Raw genomic sequence first — 27,139 nt, forward strand, 5'->3', positions numbered from 1 at the left:
GTGAAAATGACTGGCAACAAGAGTTGCAGAGTCATCAGCCTCACTCTCTCTTCCAGAGACATCAAAGTCCAGTGTCAGGACAAAAGTCAGGTGCCTGGTAATAGCTTGGCATTCAGTGGATGACCTTTGATCTCTGCCCAAGCTCTAAGCACTCCCCAGCACCCATATTAGCACAGGACCTGGCCTATAGTAGGTATTACATACATGGTGGCTATTATTATTGTTTACTTATTTTAATTTATGACAGGTCCAATAACTTCTCCATATTTGTGCCCTTTGTGAGAGAATGATTTTAGAGGCAGATTTGAAGTCTAAGCAATTGCTGACCTTGTTACATAGATTCATCACTGCCACTCTCTTTGGCCTCTCTTTTTCAGACCATGGACAGTATGACCCGCTAGGTAATGAAGTGAGCATAGATGTGAAATGCGCAATGGTCACCACCCTGCTGGAAAAAAGCCCTTTGGCCATTTTATCTGTCTCTTCCCTCTGTCTTCTAAAATCACAAGGACTTATCTGTATAAAATGATCTATATATCCCAAGGTCTGGTCTCTCGCCCCAGCAATGAGCCTTTCTTTTCCCCCTATTCTTATGGGTTGAATGTAAGTAGCTCCCAAAGTGGGACAGAATCACTACCTTCCTCCTAAGCTAAAATGGCTTACTATCACCATCATCATCATCACCTACAAGTATTTATTAACCCTTTAGCTTACCCTGTGCCCAGGCAGAGTTCTTTTCTGATCCTTCCCTCCTTCAGCCCTCAGTGCTTGGCATTTACATGTCTGTGTACAAGTTGTATTCTCCTCTCCCAGAATGTAAACTCCTTGAGGGCAGGGATCATTTCTTGTATCCTCTGTCCCAACACAGAGCCTTATTTATAATCATCGAGTGCTTAATAGATACTTGGAGAAGTGAATTAACTTACTTTGTCTACACTTTGCACTTTTCTGTATATTTGTTTTATTTCTCCCAGCCCCTAGTAGAGTGCTGGGGACTGCATGAGGGCCTGGGCTATTTTTGTTTTCATTTTGTCTTTGTATCCACCCCCAGCCCCAGTCTTGAATGTAGTGGGCTCATACTAAATATTTTGATATATTGAATTGAGCCCAGAGTCCACTTTAGGTCATTGTCCATGGCTGTTGCCTTGCCCCACCTCAAAGCACAACTATCCACCCTTTCTTAATAATCATTTTAAAAGACCTACTATGTGTGTCACAATGGTACAGGTCTCCCAGTGACTCCTCCTCAGAACTCTTGCAGTTTCCAAAGTTGGTATCACTCTCTGGTACTTACTATAGACTCCTTTGCATTGTTACTTATCTCATATAAAAGTTCTGCTCCCTTGAGTACACTGTAAGCTTTGTGATGACAAGGACTACACAAGATGTTGCTGCTGACTAGATACATGACATACTGCTTTAGACATCTAGCAGAGCGTCTTACACATAGTAGGTGTTTAATAACACCTAGCAGAGTGCCCTACACAGAGTTGGGGCTTAATAGAATAAACAGATGTTGAGGGAGAACCCATTTGAAATGGAGTTATGGACTGGGTCTCTGTGCCTTTTTTTAAATATGCAAAACATGAAAAGAATCTCAGAGTTGAAAAAGACCTCAGAGGTAATCTACTCCAGCTCACAACTAAGCAGGGATCCTTTCTATAAGATCCTCAATAAATGATCATCCAGGCTCCACCTAGAGATTTCTAGATCCCTAGAAATGCTGGACTTATTCATTGCTAAAATAGCCCAGACTCATTGGCTGGCCCAGGGGGAAGGATAAGCAAGGCTGCTGGGTAGGAAGGAGGTGAGTGGGGAGGGGATTGTTGGCCTCAGGGTTGGGAGGTGGAATCTGGCCAGACCAATATGAAGAGAGTATGGTATATCACTGTAATTGTATATTATAATCAGAATAGAATAGAATATTGAATGTTTTCCCCAAAAAGAGGAGGACAGGGTGCGTGACAGTGTCCAATGTTGCAGAAAGACCAGGAAGGGTGAGGATTTTTAAAAGGACATCTATTTTAGGTATAAAAAGATTGCTGTACTGTTGGAGGGAGTACTCACATTGGTGAAATCCCTGAAGCATCTAAGTAATTACATCAAACTCTCACTATAACAAACATTTTTAAAACTGTCAGAGAGAAGTGGTGAAATTGGACCCTTTACTGATAACCTGTTTTTTAGTGAGAGTGCTTCTAAAGTTTTTCCACATCATGGTAGCTCCTTTTTTTTTCTTTCCCCCCAAGGACATGCTTCAAATCAGGACCTTAAATCAGTTAGTAAATGCTTTCATTTGCAAATAACTACCATTTTGAGATGTCAGTTAGCTTCTGATTAATTACTCTGGCTCCCCATTTGTGTGTGTATGACACATGTATACATAAACATAAATATATTATACATACGTGCCCATATACATATAGAAACATGAATATATGGAAGTTGCCAGTAATACTCAGTGCAGCTGTAGAAAAATCCCAGGATTCCCAGCAGTATACCACAGGATAGACGCTTCTGGCTTCTGCGCACGGGAATTAGACAATTACAGACATTTCAGATGCTCCTGTGGCCCCACATGGCCATTCCCCATGACCACCAAGCCTCTTCTAAATCTGCACCATTTGTAAGTAGTCCTTATGTGAGTGTCACTGAGGGAGACTTGAGAGTCTCATGTCTCATCATGTCCTCCGATGACTGTCAATTCTGCCTGTGTTAGAATTATGAATAGACCAAATCAGTGCTGGAATCATTCGATATAGACAGATGGCTGAGGCAATCTCCTTTCCTATTACACTTAAGTTATTATTCATTAGTTTCAGTCATGGTCAACTCTTTATGACCCCATTTAGGGTTTTCTTACTGGAGTGGTTCACCATTTCCATCTCCAGCTCATTTTACAGATGAGGAAACTGAGGTAAACAGGGTTAAGTGACTTGCCCTGGGTCACACAGCTTGTAAGTGTTTGAGGCCAGATTTGAACTCAGGAAGATGAGTCTTCCTGACTTCCAGCCTGGTGGTCTATCTACTGAGCCACCTAGCTGCCCCTTACATGTAAGAAGCCCCTTTTACAGGCAGGTCAGTTCTCCCAACCCAGCTATGCACTAGCAGCAATGTGGGTCTCCCAGAGTGAGGCTGGCTACATTTCTCCTTCAGGGTTCTGAAAGTACCTGAAAAGTTATGAGGTTTTCTTTAATGCTTTGTTAAACATTTAATTAAAATACTACATAAACATTAGCTATTATTATAATGTTTCCCTGACTATGGGCATCTTATGTGTGATTATATTACTTTGGTACCTGTCCATTGCTGGGGTTTGATCTTTCACTTGTAAGTGAGTCAATGACGCTGATGATAATGATGATGATGGTGATGGTTTTCTTTTTCCAAAAGCCTCACTTGCATTTGTAAACTCTACCCCTTCATTCTTTCTAGGGTTAGGTAAATTTGGGGGCTGGCGAGTTGAGATACCATGGAAAGAACAACCATCCCATAAGTGACTCCTAAGCTTCCTCTCTTTCCTCTGACCTCTCTCTCTTGAACTTCAGATCTGTATCGCTAGGTGACTACAGAACATCATTAGCAGGGAAACTCACCCTTGCCAGATTACTCTTCCCTATGTGGATCAGTGGAAGGAAAAGGGGAGGTTTAATTTGGAGAAGAGAACCCTGAGTGGGGATACGTTATTTATCTTTAAGTTTTTCAAGAGCTGTCATGAAGAAGTAAGACTAAGCTCCGTTTTCTCACTAGAAATTTTTCAGCCCTACAGGGCAGAGCAGTCTGGATGCTGCAGATGATAATAAGGAAGTACCTCTCTCATTGGGGCTTTCACCCAGAGGTTGGAGCAAGGTTGTAAGAAGGATCCTGTATCAGTTACAGATTGAGCCAGATGACTTCTGAGATCCCTTCCAGTGCTGAAATGCTGGGATTTCCAGCTAGATACCATGCTATCCAAATTCAACATATCTCAAATTAGTCTTCTTATTGAAAGAAAATGAACTAAACCATTGACCCCATTCCTGACTATTACAATAGACTGCTACTACACTGTACAGATCCAGTCTTGTCACTCTTCTGCTAAAAATTCTCTGTGGTTCCCTATTGCATACTCCTTTGCAAGATATTTAAGGCCTTCTACAAAAAGAGTTTTGAAGCTTTATGTATGTATGTGTGTGTGTGCATGTGTGTGTGTGTTATAGAGTACATAATGGGGCAGCTAGGTGGTGCAGTGAATAGAATGCTGGGCCTGGAATCAGGAAGACTCCTCCTTCTAGTTTCAAATCTGACCTCAGATACTAGCTGTGAGACCCGGGTAGGTCACTTAATCCTGTTTGCCTCAGTTTCCTCATCTGTAAAATGAGATAGAGAAGGAAATGGCAAGCTTCTCCAGTATCCTTGCCAAGAAAACCCCCAATGGGGCTATGAAGAGTCAAACAACAACAGGACTCCTTTGACAGGCAAGTGAAGCCTATACACCCCTTCTCAGGTTGATGTTTTTATATGCATAAAACAAAATACATGGGATTACAAAGGAAACCAATTATATTGAAATACAGTTGTCAAAATATTAAAAAAAACAGGCTGAAAGATGCAAAGAAAACCCTTTTGCCAAGGTACAGCATCCATTCCTATTCAAAAAAACCCTAGGAATCACAAGAATGAATGAATCTTTCCTCAATATTCTCAGGAGTACCAATCAAAAAAACAAGAGCCAGTATTGTTATAATAAGGATAAACTAGAGACTTTTCCAATAAAATCAAGGGTAAATCAAGGATGTCCTTTACCACCATTACTATTTGATACAGTGCTAGAAAGTTACAGTGATCACAAGAAAAAAGAAATTAAGGGAATGAACATAGACAAAGAGAAAACAAAATTGTTTCTTTTTGTAGATGATGTAATAGTTTAGAGAACCCTAAAAAGTCACCTAAAATCATTGAAACAATGAACAACTTCAAGAAAGTTGAAGAACATAAAAAGAAACTCACAGAATTCATCAGTATTTCTGTACATACCAACAAAATTCAGCAGGAAAAGATACAAAAGACCAACAATTTCAAAAGAAATAATAAAAAGTGGGGGGTGGTGCAGAAAGGTAAGGGACCTAGCAGTAACAGATCTCAATCTATAATATAAAGCAATAATCATCAAAACAACATGGTGCTGGTTAAGAAAGAGAAAGTCTGGTTATTAGAATAGATTAGATATATAATATACATAAGCAAATAAGCACAGTAGCATTTGATAAACCCAAAGATCACATTTACTGGTTTTAGAACTCACTGTGTGACAAAAATGTCTTGGAAAACAGGAAAATAGTCTGCCAGAAGCCAAAATTTCATATCATTTATCAAATAAGCTCAAAATGAGTACGTGACTTAGATATAAAGGTGACATCACAAACAAATAAGAAGATAAAGAAAGAAATTGCTTCTCAGAAGCAAAGGATAGAGAGAAAAAGAGTAGGCAAAATGGACAACACTGATTACATAAAATTTAAAAAAAAAAACTTCTGCAGAAACAAAACCAGTGCAGCAAAAGAAGAAAAGAAGCAGGACATTGGGAGGGAAATCCTTTTATCATTTCTATAATAAAGGTCTCATTTTAAAGATATGTATATATATATATATATATATATATATATATATATGTATGTGTGTATGTGTGTGTGTACAAATATATATATATATATATATATATATATATATATGTGTGTGTGTGTATATATAATTCAAATTTTCAAGAATAAGAGCCATTGCCAGGTGATAGATAAATGGTCAAACACTATGAATAGGCCTTTTTTCAGAGGAAGAAATCCCACCTACCTATAGATGTAAAAATACTCTAAATCACTAGTAATTGTTGAGAGACACATTAAAACAACTCTGAGATTCTGCCTCCTGCCCATCTGGGTGGTCAAACTGACAAAGTAGAAAGTGACAATGTTGGAGGGCCCTCAGGAATATGGGCATATTAACCATGCACTAATGGTAGAGTTCCAAAAGCTGTTGTAAGTTGTCAAAGCTTTTAGGAAACCCTGTATTTGGCACAAGGGAGGACTTCCTTAGGGGAAGGAACTTCTGTGTCTGTGTCCGTGTCTCTCTCCCTCTCTGCCCCTTCTCCCCTATATGTCTCCTCTATACAGATCTGTTCACATATAAAGCGACCATCAACAAAATATATTTTAAAGGCAAAGAAGAAAACAAAAAAGTACAAAAGATAAACAAATAGAACTATTTTGTTATTACCTTGTTAAATGTAATGTAGAATAGGGATAGGAACTAGACGTGTGGTTTCATTACAATAGAGAACTCTGGTGAAGAAACTCCCTCTATCAATGTAGGTTGTCAACTTCATTGCATCTTACAGGTGATGTTGTCTTAGAGGGTTGCCTAGATCATGGAAAAGTTAAGTGATTTCCCCAGGGTCACATAGCCTACATGTGTCTAAGGGAGAACTTGAATCCAGATCTTTCTATCCACTGGGCCACAATGATACATCTTAAAAGCAAATTGTACATGAGAGAAGTTTACAGATTTTAACTTTTCTTTTTTTTTTGGAGGCATTTGGGATTAAATGATTTGCCTGGGGTCACACAGCTAGTATGTCTCTGAGGCTGGCTTTGAACTCTGGTCCTCCTGACTTCAACACCAATCTTCTATTCACTACATCAATCTAGCTGCCCCAAGTTTATAGATTCTTATACAATTCTTCTGTCCATTGTATACAGAAATGTGTCTGTTTGTAGTTGATTAAGATCACAATAAAAATTAAATTTAATTATTTTTAAATGCCAGTTTAGAGCTTGGGAGAGAGGTTAGGTTGGAGATGTAGATTTGGGAAACACCCACATAGAGATCAGAGTTGAATTGCAGGAACAGATGAGCTTGCCAAAGGAGCGAGGTGAGAAGAGAAAATCCAGGGATGGAAACTTGGGAAATATATTTAGGGGTCAGGAAGAAGAAGATCAGTCAGTGAAGGAGGCAGCAAAGGAAGAGTCAGGGCAGTAGCAGAAGAAATCAGGGAAGAGAAGTGTCTTGGACAACAAAGACAAGAATTTCAAAGGAATTTCACTAATGTCTGCTGCAATGGTGAAGTCAAGGAGTGAGAAATAAAAAGATTTGGTATCTTGGAGGTCACTAGTGACCTTTGGGATAATAGCTCCAGTGGAGAGGTTGAGACAACAACCTGACTGAGAGGGGTGAATGAGTAAATGAATGATAAGGAAGAAATCTCTTTTAAGAAGTTTAGCAGTGAAATGAAACAGAGAAAGGGGGGTAAGGTCAAGGGAAGACTTTTCAAATTTTTATTATAGTGGAAACCTGTATAGAGAAGGCTTATGGGGGAGAGGAGAGAGAGAGAGAGAGAGAGAGAGAGAGAGAGAGAGAGAGAGAGAGAGAGAGAGAGAGAGAGAGAGAAACAGAGAGATAGCGAGAGAGACAGAGACTGAGAGATGAGAGAGACGGAAAGTTCCATAGCTTTGATTACTTCACCTGAAAGCTGTTCATATCTTTTGATTACTTATTAATTGAGGAATGGCTCTTGTTCTTATAAATTTGACTCAGTTCTCCATATGTTTGAGAAATGAGGCCTTTGTCAGAGAAACTTGCTTCAAAATTTTTCAGTTACTATTGCCAACTGTACTTCCTTCTATCCTATCTTCCCACTCCTGACCCTATCTGACCCTGTCTATTCTACTCTCTCTCCTTTTACCCTGTCACTCCTCAAAAGTGCTCTGCCTCCGACCTCTGCCTCCCACATTCTGCCTCCTCCTCTATCACCTCCCCCTTCTCTTATCCCATTCCCCTCCCACTTCTCTGTAGGGCAAGATAGATTTCCATACCCAACTGAGCATGCATGCCATTCTCTCCCCAAGCCAACCCTGATGAGAGTAAGGTTCATTCATTCCCCCTTAACTCCCCCAACTTCCCCACCACTATAAATGCCTTTTCTTGTCTCTTTCATGTAAGACCAATTCACTCCATTCCACCTCTGTCCTTCCCCTTCTCCCAGGTCACTTCTTTTTCATCCTTTAATATTATTTTTTTAGATAACATCCCTTCATATTCAACCCACATCTGTGCCCTCTGTCTATAGACATATATAAACTCCCTTTAACTACCATTACATGAAAACGTTTTTAGGAATTACAAGTATCATCCTCCCATGTAGGCATGCAAACAGTCCAACCTCATTAAGTCCTTCATGTTTTCTCTTTCTTGTATACTTCTTCATACTTCTCTTGAGTCTTGTATTTGAAGGTCAAATTTTGTATTCAGCTCTGGTCTTTTCATCAAGAATGCTTGAAAGTCTTCTGTTTCATTGAATATCCTTGTCTTCTCCTGAAGGATTATACTCAGTTTCACTTGGTAGGTGATTCTTGGTTGTAATCCTAGCTCCCTTGCCTTCTGGAACATCACATTCCAAGCCATCTGATCCTTTAATGTAGAAGTTGTTAATCTTGTGTCATCCTGACTGTGGCTCCAGGATACCTGAATTGTCTGCCTCTGGCTGCTTGCAACATTTTCTCCTTGACCTGTGAACTCTGAGATTTGGCCACAGTATTCCTTGGAGTTGTCATCTTGGGATTTCTTTCAAGAGGTGATCAGAAGATTCTTTCAATTTGTATTTTACCCTCTGGTTCTAGAATATCAAGGCAGCTTTCCTTGATAATTTCTTGAAAAATTATGTCTAGGCTCTTTCCTTGATCATGGCTTTCAGGTAGTCCAATAATTTTCAAATTAACTCTCCTGGATCTATCCTCTACTTTTTTCATTCTTTTTGTCCCGTTTCACTGCTTCCCAGTTTGCTATAAAGTCACTAGCCTCTTGCTCAACTCCAGTTTCTAAGGAATTATTCTCTTCAGTGAGCTCTCACACCTCTCTTTCCACCTGGCCAATTCTACCCTTCAAGGAATTCTCCTCTTCAGTGAATTCCTGCACCAAATTCCATCTGGCCAACACCACTCTTCAAGGCATTCCTCTCCCATTGGCTCCTTGTACTCCTCCCCCCATTTTTTTTTTTACCATTTGGCCCATTCCACTCCCTAAGGTGTTATTTTCCTCAGCACTTTCTCATGTCTCCTTTACCAAGCTGCTGACCTGTTCTTCATGATCTTCTTGCATCACTCTCATTTCTCCTCCCAATCCCTCCTCCACCCCTCCTACCTGATTTCCAAAATCCCCCCTGAGCTCCTCCATGGCCTGAGACCAATTCATGTCCTTCTTGGAGACTTTGGATGTAGGGGCTTTGACTTTGTTTTCTTCTCTTGAGTGTGTGTTTTGATCTTCCTTGTCACCGTAGTAACTTTCTATAGTCAGAATTATTTTCTGTTGTTTTCTCATTTTCCCAGCCCATTACTTGACTTTTAACTTTGTTTGTTTGTTTTTTGAGGGTGGGAAGGCAAGGCAATTAGGGTAGGTTAAAGGCAAAGGGAGGCCCAGGTGGGAATTTTTTGTGTGAAATCAATTCGAAAGGGACAAAAGTAGAAGCATCTAGTCAAGACAAAAAAAACCCCACAAATCTATGGGATATGATGAGTATAGATGGGAAATCAAGTATTTCCATGTTTGCAAAAGGTGTGGGGATAAAAGGGAAAGGGGGACATCCCAGAAGAAAAACTACAGTTACCTGGACCAATGAAAAAGAAGGGTTTTATTTGTCTTGAAGGGAATGAAGGAATCTAAAGTGACTCAAGTCCACAGCTCAGATGAGAACCATTTGGCAGGAGAAGCGTTGGGTCACAGAAAACCATTGGTGTCACTTTAATAGTTGTGAAGTGAGAGTTAGACGATCAACATTTTGCAAGAAACTCCATGGAGCAAGCGTGCTTTGTGAATGACTTGAGAGAGACTTACAGAGTCTAAATCTAGATACTTCATTTTAGCCCTTGGGATTGAGTCACAGCTGAGAGAGGCCATTTCTGCAATTTCTTCTGTAGGGATACTTTTCCAGAGCTAGGTCACCTGTGTCTTGCCCTCAGGATTAGAGGGGTGCCCCTGAGGAGTTGGGTAAGTCTGTTTCTAACTCTCTTGGCTCAAGCCCGCATTCCATTGTTTCCACAACTTTTAACCACCAGTCATTAGAACCCAAGTTCCATTTAAGCAATGAATGACAATTAGCTCCCTCTCCCTGCATTTCCTGTGACACAACTTTCTCTCCCTGTCAGGAAGCTCCTCCTTCCACATGTGACTTAGGCTTCCTGTGATGTAAGCAGGTCACATGGCCTATTAATGGTGAGAAAGATCTTCAAATCTAAATTGGTATTATGGTAGGGTGCGTATCAACTCCGTTTTACAGATGAAGGAGTGCTGGTAAGTTTCCTCAGCTTATGAGAAGTTTGGGAGAGTAGCAGCAGACCTGGGTCCAAATCCTGCTTATCAGGCTTACTTCCTTTGTGACCTTGGGCATGTCACAACCTCTCTGGATTTCATTGTCTTCATCTGTAAAATAAGGGAGTTGGACTAGGAGGCCTTTGAAGCCCCTTCCAGCACTAGTTCAACAATTCTATGAATCAGTCAACATTTACCGTATTTCCCCAGGTATAAGACGCTCCCATATATAAGATGCACCTTAATTTCGGGTCCTGAAATTTGAAAAAAATGTATTTCATAAAGTTATTCAACTCAAGTTTTATTCATCTCCTCATAGCTTTCTTTTGGGGAAGTCTGGTGCACGTATGCATATTCCATTCCATTTGCCTATTCCATTTCATGAAGCTGAAGCACCAATTGTGTCCTCCTTTGAAATCAGTAACTTCTTTTTCATCAGCAATTCTTCTTGCCTGATGTTGAACCATCTTTGTGGACGCAGGAATTCCAACTGCCCTTTGCTCTTCAATCTATATCTTTAATTCCCTCTCTAAATCAGGCCATTTTGCTGACTTGCCTCTCATGGCCTTCTTCTGCTGTGGCATTTTCAGTAGGATCTCTTCTTCCCATAGCCAGTCTCAGATTGTTTTCTCAGTTGGAGGAAGACCAAACTTACGTTCAGCAGCACGATTTCCCTTCACTTTTGCAAACTGGATCACTTTTAACTTGAATTCAGCACTATACAAAAATCTTTTCTGAGCCATTTCAGGGCAGAAGTGGCAAAATGTAACCTAATATACTGATAACAAATGCGAAACAATGAGCACAAAGACAACAAACACGAAAAAACAGGAAATGCAAGTAAAAAAATCTACAACAACGAGTGCAAAAACAAGCATGAAAAAGCGGGAAATGCAAGTAAAAAAATCTACAACCACTGTATAAGACGCACCCAGTTTTTAGACCCCAGATTTTTCGGAAAAGGGTGCATCTTATACATGGGGAGATATGGTACATTTCCCAGTATGGGAAATACTTCACCTCCCCATCCTGAGACCCATGCTTTATAACAAAGAACAGGTAAAGAAAAAAAATAGAGCAAAAAGAATCAATACATAGAAAAAAAACCCTGACATTTTTTGTAGTACTTCATGCCCATAGTCCCAGTGGGGTGAAGGGATGCCTCCTCATGTCTTTTCTTTGGGGTCTAGCTCAGTCATTATAATTTCAAATTCAAACTGATTGGCTTGTGAAACTGAGTTCTTTGGATTGCTACTTTGTCTGCCACCTTGTGGTCTCAAATGAAAATGCTCAACCTAATAAACATTGGATGAATAAACAAAAAAGCATTTCTTGCTTACTTGCTATGTGCACTGCATTGTGCTAATCACTAAGGATAAAAAGAGAAAAACTACAGCACTCTTTGCCCTCAAGCAGATTACATTCTAACAGGTAACCAGCCTCTACCAGCTCCACAATGATCAAATTGTCAGTGCACAAGTAAATTTCATTTTCATTTTGGAAATCGGGAAACACTATGAATTCAGGCTTGGTTTGTTGTTTTGTGGATTGTCTAGACTAAAGAACATGATGGACAAAATGTTAATGATGCTGATTAAAACTTAAAAGTGTATTTATGTGATGCATTTTTTGAAAATCTGGAGAGACAGGGTGCTTTGTTCCAAGACGTTTTAGGTGAGCTCTTTCAGTGGGTCTAGAACTGGACTTGAGGCCAGTGGGTTCAGCCTTTGCCTTGGTTTTACAGAACAAATCCTTTCATTAAGGGGATCTGTTCTGTGAAGTTTGGATTCAGTCAAAGTGCCACCCTTGAGGACCCAGAGGGCCACATGTGGCCTCGAGGCCGAAGGTTCCCCACTCATCTACCGATGCAGGGATTTCAATCACACAGGTAGTACAGGCAGCTAGGTGGCACAGTGTAGAAAGTGCTGGGCTTGGAGTCAGGAAGACTTGAGTTCAGAGGTGACCTCAGACACTAGTTATGTGACCCTGGGCAAGTCACTTCACCTTATTTGCTTCAGACCTCATCTGTCAAGTGAACTGGAGAAGGAAATGGCAAACCACTGCAGTATCTTTACCAAGAAAACCCCAAATGGGGCCATGAAGAGTCAGATGTGACTGAACAGAAACAAAATCAACAGGGAAGTGCATTTATTTTCCTCATTTTATAGACGAGGAAACAGGTGGGCAGAGCTTACGGGTGATCCCCAAATGAACTCATTCCTGCCCTATAGCTATTGAATGGCACTTAGAAAATCACAAGATCAGAGAAATAAGATGGGGGGGGGGAGGGGAGGGCACTCCCCAAGGGTCTACATTCATAGGCAGAGAACTATGGAAGTTCAAGCAAAACCAGAGCAGGAGCAGACAGACCAGGAGACTAGAGATAAATCAAGGGACCATGATTGGCCATGTGAGCAGAAGAAATGTAACTAGAGGGTGCCCTCTTGTAAAGATTGAACTTGCAAGAAAAAAAGCACACCCTAGGGAAAACACTTCCAACTGAATGCATTACTCTGACTTTACTGACACGATGTTCTATCATCTCAGTTTAGGTTAGCCAGACTTATTCTGTAGGTCTTTAGTCCTGATCATATAGGTCCCACTGCAGCCTCAGCTCTTCACTTTTCCAAGTATTGTACTGCCCATTCTTTTCTCCACCAGAGAAAAGGAGAGGAAAAATGAAATAAATTAGGGAATTGTTCTAGTCCTTGAAATTTCAAGCAACTGTTTGGTAAAGTTGGATATTTTACTTATCCCTGTTATCTTTGGACTCTTTTCCTTCTCTTCTCTGCTCTAATAAATTATTTACTTCTATAATCCATTCCATTGATCCATTTCATAGAGTTCCCTTAAGAAGAGGGGTTCTTAACTTTTAGTGTGTGTCATAAGCCCCTTGGGCAGCCTGGTAAAGTCTATGGACCTAGAAGGAAGGGCTAAATTTCAGCTAGAGGTTATATAGATTTTTTTCCCATCCAAGTTCATGGATCCCCTAAAATCTGTCTAGAGACCACTTGGGGGATATCTGTGGGTCCCAAGTTAAGAACTCCTCCTTAAGGCCATACTATCAACTATGCGTATTGTTCCGTATTTGATCACACTGCAGTAGTAGAAAGGATGTGAGAGAAATAAATATGTTTCAAAAAAAGGATGGGTCAGTCATGAAGAGTGACCAATAGCAGCAGCCTGTGTCTATTTCCTCTGATGACCACATCATGTGAATTCCCATGGGAGGAAGGTCCTTAACATGCTGGATAGATCAAGAGCCACCATAGTACGGACAGACATGGGAGCAAGTGAGTGGAGTGTTGTTGTCATCTGCATCCCTGGAGAAAAGTACCCATGTCAGAGAGTTCATAGATCCATTCTCCAATGGCAGTGTTGCATTTTCTGGGAAAGTCTTCCATGCTCTGGGAAACCTTTCTGGCTCCAAGTTCCACACTCTACCACCTAATTGCCCCTTTCCTGCAGCCTGGCTTACTGTCATTCTCAGGTAGTGCCCCCCAAGTAGCCTTAAGACTATGGTATTAATTCCTGCCTTAGGCTGTGGGGAAGGAGGTAGGAGCAGAGAAAAGTTTAGAAAAGATTTAAAGCCAGAGGATCTGGGTTCAAACGCAGGCTCTGTTGTTTGACCTTTAGGAAGGTGTCTGAGCCTCTGATTCCTAATTCATAGGGGGTTAGACTAAGTGAATGATCCCTTCCAGCTTTAGACCACTAACAGACTAACAATAACAGCTCACATGCATATAAAGCATCGCTTTTACAGAGTACTTTCCTAACAGCTACTTTGTGAGAAAAAATATATTATCTCTATTTTACAGATAAAGAAACTGAGACCGAGGGAGGTTATGATTGGTCACGCAGCTAGGAAGAGGCAGAAGCAGTCCTAGAACCCCATCCAGAGCAGCATGGCATGGGGAAAAGAGCTCTGACCTAGGTATGCCATTTACTGAGTCGCTTAATGCTCTCTCCCCTCTCCCCAGGAATGTTTGTTTCTTCATCTCTAAAGTAAGGGGTTCAACTAATCAACAAGCATTTGCTAAGTGCTTGCTATGTGCCAGGCACTTTAAATACAAAATCCTCACTCTCAAGCTTTATTCTATTGGGGAAAATAACATGTACACACATGTATATACATTTTATTATATATTTATTTTTATTATTTTATTACATATTATTTTAAAATTTAGCATAGATCTTTTATGTATTTATTATTTGCTTTATTATATATATACACACTTGTGTGTCATTTATCATTTATATATAAATTATATACAATACATATGTATATATGTACATACATATGTATACAATGTAGTTGGGGGAGGCATTAGAAGCTGGAGAGTCAGTAAAGGCTTTGAGTGTTTGAGCTGGGAGTCAAAGAGACGGATTTGATGAAGAACTTCTATCATATACTTATTATATATAATAATGAGGCTTATTTTCCTATGTGGGTTATAGAAATGAGCCAAAGCAGTTGATAAAAGACAGAACCAAAGACATAAAAGGAAGACTTTGGTTGTGGCGACCTATTTGCTATGGCATTCTCCAACTCCATGGAAGTTTTTTTCATGGGAGGTTTAGACAGAGTCAAAACAAGGTCTTTGCTGCCCTCTGGCACGTCCCTGCTCCCCTGCAATAAGGGTTATATGGGAACTCCCTTCTGGCTCTTGAGTTTCTCCTGACCCTGGAACTCTGTGGGCAGGTGATCATTACCACATTTTACTTTCCTCCTGGGCCTGGAAGGGAAGCAGTGCTACTAATTCTTGTTTTACTCTAGCTCTCATTACCTTCGAGGTCATACACTTGTCTTTGTATCCTTAACAACTAACACAGAGCCTGCCACATGAGAAGATGAATGGCTTCTTTTTTGTTCATTTTTTAAAAATTTCTATTTTGTTTGCTTTTCTTTCTAGACTTAGTCACCAAATAAATTAGCATTCTATGTCCAAAGTAGAACAAAAATAGAGGTTTGTACATGAAGCCAAATTTCTATTACATGTAACTTGCTTTTCCTTTAAAGTATATGATAAATTACAATTGGGGAATAGCTGAGCAAGTTGTGGTATACTACTGTGGTGGAATACTATTGTGCTCTAAAAAATGATGAACAGGATGCTCTTAGAGAAACCTGAAAAAACTTACATGAACTGATGCAAAGTGAAATGAGTAGAACTAGGAGAATGTTATACATAGTAACAGCAAGACTGTGAGATGGTCAACTGTGAATGACTTAGCTTTTCTCAGCAATACAATGATCCAAGACAATTCTGAAGGACTTATGATGAAAAATGCTATCCATTCCCAGAGAGAGAAACAATGGACTTTGAATATAGATCAAAACATACTTTTTAGCTTTATTTTTCTTGGGTTTGTTTTTGGTCTATGTTTTCTTTACAACATGACTAATATGGAAATATATTTTGCATGACTACACATGTATAATCTATATCAAATTGTTTGCCTTCTCAATGAGAGGGGTGTGGAGGGAGGGAGAGAATTTGGAGTTAAAAATTTTAAAAACAAATGTTGAAAATTGTTTTTACATGTAATTGGGGAAAATAAAATAGTAACTAAATAAAAAATTCCCAAAAAGTGTATGATAAACTTAATATGAAATTTTCTAAGCTTTCCTGCTTGTCTATTTTTCTCTGGCTTTACTCTGTTCTCTTCTGTGCATTTAAAAAATATCTTTTACTTTTTTTTGGAGGAGCCATATTGCCAACCTTTCTCACCCTGCCAACTCCCTCAATCCTGCTGAAAAAGAGAAAGGAAAGCAAAACTCTTGTAGCCAATAAGCTTTTGCATCAAAATAAATTCCCATGTTGTCTGTGTCTAAGAAAGGTTTCTGCACCTTGAATTCATCATCTTATGGTCACATCGGTAATATGCTTCCTCATTGCTTCTGTGGAATCATGGTATACTGAACACAATTCTTAAAGCTTTCAAAGTTGTTTTTTTCTTTACTATGTTGCTATTATTTAAATTGTTCTCCTGGTTCTTTTAACTACATTCTGTGTCAGTTTATACAAGTCTTCCTGCGTTTATTTGAAAACTGTCCATTTTGGTATTTGTGCACCAATATTCCATTTCCTTCACACACCACAACTTGTTTGGCCATTTGCCAATTGATGAGCACCTCCTAAGTGTCTGGTTCTTTGCAATATAACAAAAAGGGCTGCTATAAATGTTCTTGTACATATGGGCAGTTTTCCTCTTTCTTTGATCTCTTTAGGGCATAGGCATAGGAAAGGTATCTCTGGATCAGAGGGAAGGCAAAATGTAGTGTCTTTTGGGGCGTGGTTCCAAATTGCTTTGCAGAATGGCTGGACTGATTCACACTTCCACCAGCAATGTATTATCGTTGTTCAGGCTTCCCCATAGCCTCTCCATAATTGTCATTTTCCCTTTTAGTCACCTTTGCCAATCCAACGGGCATCAGGGAGAACCTCGGATTTGTTTTGACATTTCTCTAATTCTGAGTAATTTGGATATTTTTCATGTTCATGTAGTTGCTAATAGCTTGGATTCCATTCTTTTAAAATTGCCTATTTATATGATGTTTCATCATTCTGTCTATTGGGAATAGAACTTGTTCTTATTTATTTGAATCAATTCCTTAAATAGCTTGAATACCAGACCTTTACTAGAGAAATATATTGCAGGCTTTTCCCCCCCAGTTAACTATTCTCCTTCTAATTTTCACAGTATAGGTTTTGTTTGTGAAAGAGGTTTTTTTTTCATTTTATATAATCAGAGCTGTCTATTTTATCTTCTACAGAAATAAATGTTTTAGGAGCAGCTAGGTGGTGCAGTGAGTAGAGCAACAGCCCTGGAGTCAGAAGGACCTGAGCTCAAATCCAGACTCAGACACTTGACAAACTTACTAGCTGTGTGACCTCGGGCAAGCCCTGCCTTCCCCCTTCCAAAAAAAAAGATACAGTAGAGTTCCCCCCGCCCAAAGATACAGGTTTGTTTTGAGAAGAAAGGCCAAGACTGAAGATGGGAGGAGGTGCAGGCAATAATACATTAAGGCAGAAGGCAATATCAGTCTTCATTTGCATACTTCCCAAGGTGCGATTAAACTAGTTTCGAATATATCATGTTCACATGACAGATCCTATTAAGTTTAAATTCAGTTGTACAAAATTTACCCCAGTTGTACACCATGTAAAAGCAGAAGAGTCATAAGCACATTGGGAAGTTTAATGACTCCCTGCAAACAACCTTCGAGAAAGAATTTTGCTAACTTGTTCATCAATTTTTTCCCCCATACAAACACAATGACAAAACACGAGTCTTTCCTACTTTCTTTCATTTCTTTGGGAATACAGTCCTACAAGTAGTGTAAATGAGTTAAAGGATATGCAGGGTTTGACAACTTTCTGGGTATAGTTCTAATTCAGCTTTAAATCTGTGATCCTATGGATCCACATGTTTTGCTCATGTCCTACAATTCCTTTAGGGCAGCTAGGCTGTACAGTGGATAGAGTGCTGGGTCTAGAGTCAGAAAGACTGAGTTCAAATCTGGCCTCAGACACTTATTTGATGTGTCACTTAACGCTGTTTGCCTCAATTTCCTCATCTGTAAAATGAGCTGCAGAGGGAAATGGCAAACCATTCAAGTATCTCTGCGAAGAAAACCCCAAATGGGGTCAAGAGAAGTCACACACAACTAAAATGAATGAACAACAACTTCTTTAACGGTGGACAATGTCTTTGATTTCATGGGAAGGATTCTTGAAGCTTTTGTGTGTTGCAGATCTCTTTGGCAGTCACATGAAACATATAGGCCTTTTCTCTGAATAATGTTATAAAATGCATAAACTAAAATAAATAGGATTACAAAGATCACCAAACATACTGAAATACAAGCATTGAAAATTTTAAAAAAAGTCCACAGACCCTAAGTTAAGAACTGCTGCTCCATGAGGCAACATGGGAACTAAGAGTCATTCCCACAAAAATCGCTGAAATGAATATAAATGGTGGCTAGCAGAAAAGGAAGAGATCTGAGCCTGGAAGTGGTTAGAGAACAGGATGATTTAGTAGCTAGGTATTTGAAGGATAGAAGGAAAAACAGAAATGGAAGCTGTAGACAGTCTGTAATTCTTCTCAGAGCTGGCTTCTGTTCTACCCAGAATTCAAACTAAAGAACAAAGGTTTCATGGAAAGGTATTTCTTTCCTCTACACTAACAGCCCAGGAGCACAGCAGTGGGAACACAGCTGCTGAGATGCACCACATGTCGCTGCCCAGCTCTGTGTGATTTATGAAGTTTAAAAAAAAACAACTCCATCACAGGGAAGCTTGGTCCACTGTCAAATTGTTGATGAGAGTGTCACTGCCCAACAAAAGCAAACATTCAAAGAGTCCATAAATAAGGGACAGGATGAAGAGGACAGGCTAGAGGGGAGGAACCAGGAATGGATAAGCATAATCAAAAGCATAAAAATGAGAAGTAGCTGAAGGGAAGGGAAGGGGAGAATAAGTAAGCTGTTACCACTTTGATAGCCTGCAAGAGACCAAAGACATGCTCTGGCAACCAATCCCAACAAAACGCCATCTTGGGGAAAACAACATTAAAATAAAATATTTGGCATTTTTCAGAATGGCACTTGCTATTTTTTCAACAGATCAGTCTTTACCGATGATGTTTTGACCAGATGTCAAGGTCAGTTATTCTAGGAGTCATAGAGCTGTTAACGGTCAATGAGGATGGAAAAAATATAGCAGACATACAACTGACTGAAGCAGAGTGGCAAGGCTTCCCCATCGTGCCTCTTCAGAGCAACCATGACATCTGCCATTTGAAAAAAAAGATGCTTCACGCACATGAAATGCAGAAATATTTATTTTGGTTTCCTTAGTTATTTTTTGGAAATTCTGTTTTGGTTTATAAAACATAGAAATAGCCAACACTGAGAGCAAACATCCAAAACTCCAATGTGACAAATTACCGACTTTTGTCAATATTTGTGCAATTAAGAGCACACATTATGAAGTTAGGCTACCAAATAGTGTTATTACAATGACATCTCTTTAGTGCAAACCTTGTTGTGCTTCAATATTACATATAACCCCATGTATCCAAAAAACAGAATCATTTTAAATGACAACTTAATTCATTCAAATATGGCCAAGACCTGTAAAAATTGAAATGTTGTCCATGTCCCCAATTAGACTAAAAGACCCTCAGGAGTTAACTCCTAGGAAGAATTGCTTTTTGCCCCCAGATCTACACATTCCCCTATTAGTTAGCATTTGTCCTGGCTTGTAGAAATCATCGGTAGACTTCTGAGATGGGCCCATTCCTGTCCATTACTACCCTCCATTTCAACAAAAAAGTATTGAAGTATATCCTCTCCCTCTATCCTTTGAAGTGATGTGTTTGGTACGAGACAGTTTATTCTGGGAAACAAAAGAAGCATTAATCACGGCATGATACTCTGATATGAAAACTACATTAAAAACCCGTTGACCATTATACAGAAATTGTGGCTAGTGCAGTGTAGAGATAAGGTGTACGGTTTTCAGGTCATCACCGCTGAGCTTGGCTGATCCTGCTTAGATGGTGTATGTATCCTTGAAATTCTCATCTTCACGGTCGAGTCTAAGGCAGATTTGTTACTGCGGGGAGGGATGGGAAGGAGAGAGATCTGGAAAGCACTCATTGGTAGCATTCTGCTTTGCGTTAGAGTCCACACTCTGTGGGACATTCACATGTGACCCCAAATCTGCTCAGTTGTATTTGTCCTGATTTAAAGTGAACCTTAAGGTTAAAAGAGTAAAGTTCAGACATTTCTTTCTTTTCTGGGTTGGGGTGGCCCTGGGGGTAGGGCAGAAGGGAGAGAAAGCTTCGCAACCCTCATTCAAAGAAGGGTAAGAAAAGAGGGCTTAAATAGTATTTGGATGAATTATGGTGTACCCCAGTCCTGCGGGTGTCTGTATATGTGTGTGTGTGTGTGTGTGTGTGTGTGTGTGTGTGTGTGTGTGTGTGTGTGTTCTGTCACTGCTAAAAGGAATCTTTTCCTCCAGTGTGCCATGTACCCTTGGGAGTAGACAACTGCAGAGAACATATCAAACATGTGACCTCTCAGAAACTGGGAAGCCCTAGTTCCTTAGTTAGGATCAGGAGAGAAGAGTCAACATCCAACTTTTGGGCTGAGGAGTCCCAAATAATTACCAGGTACACAGCTGCCCTTTACAATTTAAGGCTCATTTTGGAAATTGTGTATCACAACAAAATGGTCAGCAACACAAGGTGACAGTAAGGCAGTGTTCTGTTTTCCATCAAAATTCCTATGGCAAGAACCCCGTCCAAGCAAGCCTCCTTCCCTATGTTTCTTGTAGTCAAAATTACCGATATGAAGGCCAGCAGTAGAAGCGGAGCTTTTGGAGGTGTGCGGTTTTGTTTTATCCAAGCTATCTTCCTCAAGATTAAATCTTAATGGTAGAATAGAGTTCATCGATCTGTGACCTGAAGTATTTCCGGAGCTCCGGTCTCTTTGCCTTCAGGGTCGGTGTCAGAAGGCCGTTCTCCACACTAAATAATTCCAAGTGGAGAGCAATGCCTTTGACCTGGACATAGAAATAACAAAAGCAATGAGGGGTGGTGGTGAAAGCCACTTGCCCAATGCAGAGCAAACAACAACAATTCACTTAACAATGAGGGAAGTGGCTTAACTAGCCACTGTGCCACCAGGGTATGTGGGTAGCCCATTCTTCTCCCTTCAGGGACTGCTATGCTTGGTTCTCTTAGACCAGGGATCCATTAACTTGCATTTTTAATATTTTGATAACTATACTTCAATATAGGGTCTCAGTACAGTTTAAAACTATCAAATTATGGACCCTTTATTAAGGAGCTTTCAGTTGCACCAAGTCTTTTGGGACACCCTGGACAACTGGTTTCCTTTCATAATCCTGTGTATTTCACTCTGTGCATTGGAAGAAATGGCTCTGTGAAGGGGTCCACAGGCTTCACCAGACCATCAAAGGGGTCTGGGCCACAAAAAAGGTTAAGAGGAGGGTAGTAACTTAGATGGAGAGTAGTAACTAATCTTTTCAGAGGTTCTACAAGTTTCTGCAATGTTACAGGGTAATTTGTTCACAGCCACTTGCTTTGATTTAATTCAATAAAGACTTCATTTACGAATTCCAATCTTAGGCAATGACACTTGGAGCAAAACCTCCAAAGGCAAGAAACTGGCTGTACAGAGTCACAAACCTTTGTTCAAGCCTCACCTGCTCAAAAGTCTTCAGACCCGCCTCTTTCCCGAGCCTCACCATGTCTTCTAGGATCATTTTTTTAACATCCTATTAAGGCAAGAAAATAAAGACTGTATTAAAAATATTTTTGTCGATATCACTCGTCTTTACCTTGCCCTAGATTTTTCCGTTTTCCTAGTCAGTTAGCTGGCATAGTGGATAGAGTGCTGGCCCTAGAGCCAGGAAGACCTGAGTTCAAATCCAGCCTCAGACACTTACTGTGTGACCCTGGACCAGTCACCTAATCTCAATGTCTTCTACCTGGAAGGGTTGCTGTGAGGATCAAATGAGAAAATAAGTATAAAGTATACAGTGCCTGGCATATAGTAGGTGTTTTTCCCTTCCCCCTTCCAGAAAGCAATCCCTTATAACAAATACATGTGTAAAATGTTGTATATATGTACATATACAATACATATGAAGAATATCTATATAAACAAAATTTGTTTTTAAAAGAAGAAGAGAGAAATAGGTCAGTAAAACCAATTAGTACATAAAAAAATCTGATGTTATGTGTAATGTTCCTTATGCGAGGAGCCCCGCCCCAGCAAAGGAGGAGGGAAAGTATAAAAAGTGCATTTTTAGAGCAAGAACATCTAAAACAAAATGGGGGAGGCAGGAAGGGCACGTAGCTCTACTGGACCACTGGCAGCCAGGTGGTGGAGAGGACAGAGCACTGGCCCTGGAGTTAGGGAGTCATGAGTTCAAATCCAGCCTCAGACACTTATTAGCTCTATGACCCTGGCCAAGTTTCTTAACCTCTGTTTGCCTCAGCCTCCTCAACTGTGAACTGGGGATAATAACAGTACCTACTTCCCAGGGTGGGGGAAGGGTCCAATGAGGTCATATTTGCAAAGTGCTTGGAACAGTGCCTGGCATAGAGAGAATGCTAATTGTGTTATTATTATATTATTATGATGATGATGATGATGATGATGGTTATTATCGTACGCTTACCTTATTCTTGCACAAGTCTGCATGACTTGTGATGAAGCCCTTCTTTTTGGCCCAGGAAGTCAGTGTCTCCACATCTGGTACCACTATAGCTATGAGGAATGCCTTGAACACACACATAACATATAATCACACTCATACCTTGTCCAGGAGTCCCTGAGCATCCACCATGGTGTGGGGGAATCCTGAACCATACGTGCTAACCAAACACTAAACCTCAATCTATTTGGATCTACAGGAATCTCCATTTTTATTTCTGTATGACAATGCTGAGAAAGCCCTGCTCTTATCATGTCTGTTAACAGTGAATAAAGGTTCACAGCCACAGTGGACAGCAATGCTTGAACCTTTCCTAGTTCTCACCTTTCAACCCCTCTGCTCAGTGCAGGCTCTAGTGGAAAACTGATACAGAATCAGCTTTCAGAAGGCCTTGCCACACCTGCCCGTTAATCACTTGGGAGGCTGGCTGCCAAAGGCCAATGCTATACATTCTAGATTCTTGGGCTTAATATATAATCCAAGTGTCTGGTTTTGCCCCTCAAGTAACCATACCTGAGGGACAGAACAGTCTTAATAGCTATTCTGCTCCCACTGCTTCATAGCTGTGGGCATTAAACCACAAAGAGAACACACCTGTAAGCTTTCCCCATGTACAAACACCTGAGCAACTGGCTCACTTCGCTGGTAGATATTTTCAATTTTTTCAGGCGCAATGTATTCTCCTTGTGCCAGTTTGAATATATGTTTTTTCCTGTCAATGATCTTCAAGGTACCATTCTGGACAGGAGAGAGAAAGAAAAGGAGCATTTGTACCCACAAAAGAAACAGCTCTGACACAGAGACCACCAGCCCTTGTCACAATTTAGACTTAATTCAAATAGCACCATTACTGTCCTCTAGTGTATTCCTGGTGGAAGAGAAACAAGTATTGCCCCTTCAAGTGACAGATGACTTTGTGAACAGAGAGGCTGAGGACTCATCCTCACATCCCTAGTGAGAATTCCTGACTCCAGGACCAGCCTGCTGTCTACTATTACCAGTGGCACCCAACTCAGACAAAAGCCACTAAATTATACATAAGGATCCCTGTGCACCACAAACTATCTATATTTTATTGTAGTTTTATTTATATTGTTAAATTTTTCTCAATTACATTTTAATCCAGTTCAGGCCACATTTAGAAGCACTATGTGGCCAATGGGCCGAGTGTTCTGACACCTCAGTCTAGGTCACGGGTAGATTCGGTCAAAGGGACACACTTGAGGACCTAGCAGGCCACATGTGGCCTTGGGGCTGCAGGTTCCCCACCTTTGGCTAAGTGCTAGCTTCCCTTCCCTCCAACACTGCTTCCCCTACCTCATAGTACAGATGAGGAAAATGAGAGCTAGAGATGCTGACTTGTCTGTAGTTACATAGCTATGCTTGGGGGTGGAACCTGGACCAGAACCCACAATTTAATCCATCAGAGTACTCTGAAAATTCCTGTTGATAACTTTTACAGAAAATCATTATTATTCTTTAAGTATAAATAAGTTGAATTTGAAAGCCTGTCGCTTTCAACACTATCCTGTTTGTCTGTGCTTCCTTCTGAATTTTCTTCATATTTTTCTCTGCATTTTTTTCAAAAAGCTGCTTCAATGACCTTTTTTCCTTTCCTTTTCTTTTTCTGTATTATCTCTACTTTCTCTTCCCCTCCCAGACTCGAAAAAAATTACTATCAAATCCCTTGTAACAAATTTGAATAGTCAAGCAAAACAAATTCCTACATTGACCATGTCCAAAAACATACTTCTCATTCTGCATCTTAAGTCTGTCACTCCTCTATCCACAGGTGGGTGGCTTCATTATCATCAGTCTTCTAGAATGTAGTTTACACCCAATACTTAGATAAAGTCAGGATAGAGCCAACTAGCCTGATCTGGGAAGCACCTTTGCTACCTTTAAAGGGATGAGTAACCTTGTATTTCTTACTGCCCATACCTGCACAGCCATTCTGAGAAAATATTTCTTCTCCAAAATTAAAGCTATCTATAGTCATATGAAAAATGCTCTAAATCACTACTGATTAGAGAAAAGCAAATCCAAACAACTCTTAGGTACCACATCACGCCTGTCAGACTGGCCAACACAAGAAAACAGGAAAATTATAAATGCTGGCGATGATGTGGGAAAATTGGAACACTAATTCATTGTTGGTGGAGTTGTGAACTGATCCAACCATTCTGCAGAGCAATTTTATAGCCAAAGGGCTATAAAAATGTGCATACCTTTTGACCCTGGAATACTACTTCTAGGGCTCTATCCCAAAGAGATCCTACAAATTGGAAAAGAAGCCATATGTACAAAAATATTTATAGCAGCTCTTTTTGTGGTGGCAAAGAACTGGATATTGAGGGGATGCCCATCAACTGGGGAATGGTTGAACAACTTGTGGTATATGAATGTAATGGAATACTATTGTGCTATAAGAAATGATGAGCAGGCAGACTTGAGAAACACCTGGAAAGACTTATATGAACCCATGCTGAGTGAGGGGAGCAGACCCAGGAGAATATTGTACACAGTTACAGCCACATTGTGCAATGACTGACTTTGACAGACTTGGCTCTTCTCAGCAATGCAAGATTCTAAGAAAACTCCAAAAAAGGCTCATGATGGAAAATGCTGTCCACATACAAAGAAAAAATTACGGAGTCTGAATGCAGATCGAAGCTTACTCTCTTGCTCTCTCTCTCTCTCTCTCTCTCTCTCTCTTTTGTTTTGTTTCCTCTTTCTCACGCCTCATTCCACTGGTTATAATTCTTCTTTGCAACATGACTAATGTGAAAATATGTTTAATGTGAATGTATATATAGAGCCTATATCAGATTAATTACATGTCATCTTGGGGAGTGGGGAGGAAAGGGAAGGGGAGAAAATTTGGAACGAAAAAGTTCCACAGAACTGAATGTTGTAAACGAAAAATAAGTAAATAAATTTTAAAAAGTAAATATTTCTTCCCCTAGCTCCCTTCACCTTATGACAATCCCAGATGTCAATAAGAAGGATCATAGGATGGTAGTTAGAGCTGGACAATAAGCATTCTATAAAAATACATTTCACCTCTGTTGAAACAAAGATGTGAGAAGGTGTGTGGCATAGTAAGAGAGAGGTCCTCAGAGTCAGAAAGAGCTGGGTTCAAGCCCGGCCTTTGACTCTGTGATTTGGGATAAAACTCACTGTCCCCAAGAAAGCCCCTAAGACTGTAAGATGCAGAATACTTCCTGATTTGCCTTGATGGAGGGAATTTATTGACTGAGAGTTCCCAACACCAGTGAAATTATTTGCCCAAACTCTCTCCCCAAAGAAATATTAAGATCACACACACGTATGCGCGCGTGCACACACACACACAGAACCACAAGTTATTCCCCAATAGAAAAAAGGGTCGAAAGAATTTGCAAAAGAATTGCAATCTATCAACAACCATCACAAAATGTGCCCCACATCACCAAGAAGAAGAACGCAATTCAAACCCCTCAGTTTCACCTCAAACTTAATTAGCAAATGAACAAAGACACCAAAAAGCAGAAATAATCACCACCGGATGGGCTGTAGGGAAACACAGGTTTGCTGATGAACCACAGATGGAATTGCGGATTGGTCCAATCATTCTGGATCAGAATTTGGAATTTTGGAAGAAAAAAGTGATTCAAGCTTTAATATTTTTTGACCCCAAAACCTTACTACTGTTTGTCTCAGTTTGCTCATCTGTAAAACAGGGGAAAATAACACTACCTCTCAGGGTGGTTATAAAAATCAAATGATTGTGTAAAAGTGCCTGGCAAATATAAATGTTAGTGAGCCTCATCCTTATTTTTATGACCACTGGGCACACACCCCAAGGAGGTCAAGAGAGAACGAAAGCTTCAGGATATGCCAAAATATTCATATCAGCCTTTGCGTGGCAGCAAATACCTGGGAACAAACTGAATGCCAGTCGACTAGGAAGTGACTGAATGTACTGTGGTATAGGGATGTAATGGAAGATTACTGTACTGTAATAAATGAGGACTGTGAAGAATTCAGAGAAACATGGGGAGATTTATGTAAACTGGTGCGATGAAAAATGAGAACCAGAAAATGATTTCAAAATGTAAGTAAAAAGAGCTTTAAAAGGAAGCCAGGTAGGTAATTGTGATACTCAGTCTTGGTCCTGGAGAACAGAGGATGAAACATGGGAGAAGAGGAGACTAGAGGGGCAGAGGGTGGCCTACATTCTCAGATATACTGGCTCTTTTTGTTTCACTGTTTTTCTTTGTTAGAAGGGAGGGTTCAATGCGGGCAGGGATGGGTGAGAAATGTGAGATGAATGTGAGACCCAGCAGATTCTGCCCCACCCCACCTCATTTTAGAGTAAATTATTAGAGAAAAGAGGAGAGATTTACTTACTGGTAACCATTTTCCAATATCTCCTGTGTGCAGCCAGCCATCTTTATCCAGAGCTTCTGCTGTTTTTGCTGGGTCCTTCAAATAGCCCTTAAATACATTTGGCCCTTTCACACATATCTGAGAAAAGGGGGATTTTCATACCATTAATGCCATAA

General features: G+C 40.2%; 1 protein-coding gene across 3 annotated transcripts in view; it reads right to left on the minus strand.

Moving 5' to 3' along the window:
• Nucleotides 1-19,164: 19,164 nt before the first annotated feature.
• LOC118854013 (long-chain-fatty-acid--CoA ligase 1) overlaps nucleotides 19,165-27,139 on the minus strand; it is a 90,226-nt gene continuing 82,251 nt past the window's right edge. For all 3 annotated transcript variants that reach the window (XM_036764317.1, XM_036764320.1, XM_036764319.1), the window contains 5 exons: nucleotides 26,985-27,101; nucleotides 23,187-23,330; nucleotides 22,557-22,658; nucleotides 21,576-21,647; nucleotides 19,165-20,909 (listed from right to left, as the gene is read on the minus strand). In XM_036764317.1, coding sequence (XP_036620212.1) covers nucleotides 20,769-20,909; nucleotides 21,576-21,647; nucleotides 22,557-22,658; nucleotides 23,187-23,330; nucleotides 26,985-27,101 — 576 coding nt within the window. In that variant the 3' untranslated portion in view covers nucleotides 19,165-20,768. The remainder of the gene's footprint in view (nucleotides 20,910-21,575; nucleotides 21,648-22,556; nucleotides 22,659-23,186; nucleotides 23,331-26,984; nucleotides 27,102-27,139) is intronic.

Source organism: Trichosurus vulpecula, chromosome 6 (genome assembly GCF_011100635.1).
Source record: "Trichosurus vulpecula isolate mTriVul1 chromosome 6, mTriVul1.pri, whole genome shotgun sequence".
Taxonomy (NCBI): domain Eukaryota; kingdom Metazoa; phylum Chordata; class Mammalia; order Diprotodontia; family Phalangeridae; genus Trichosurus; species Trichosurus vulpecula.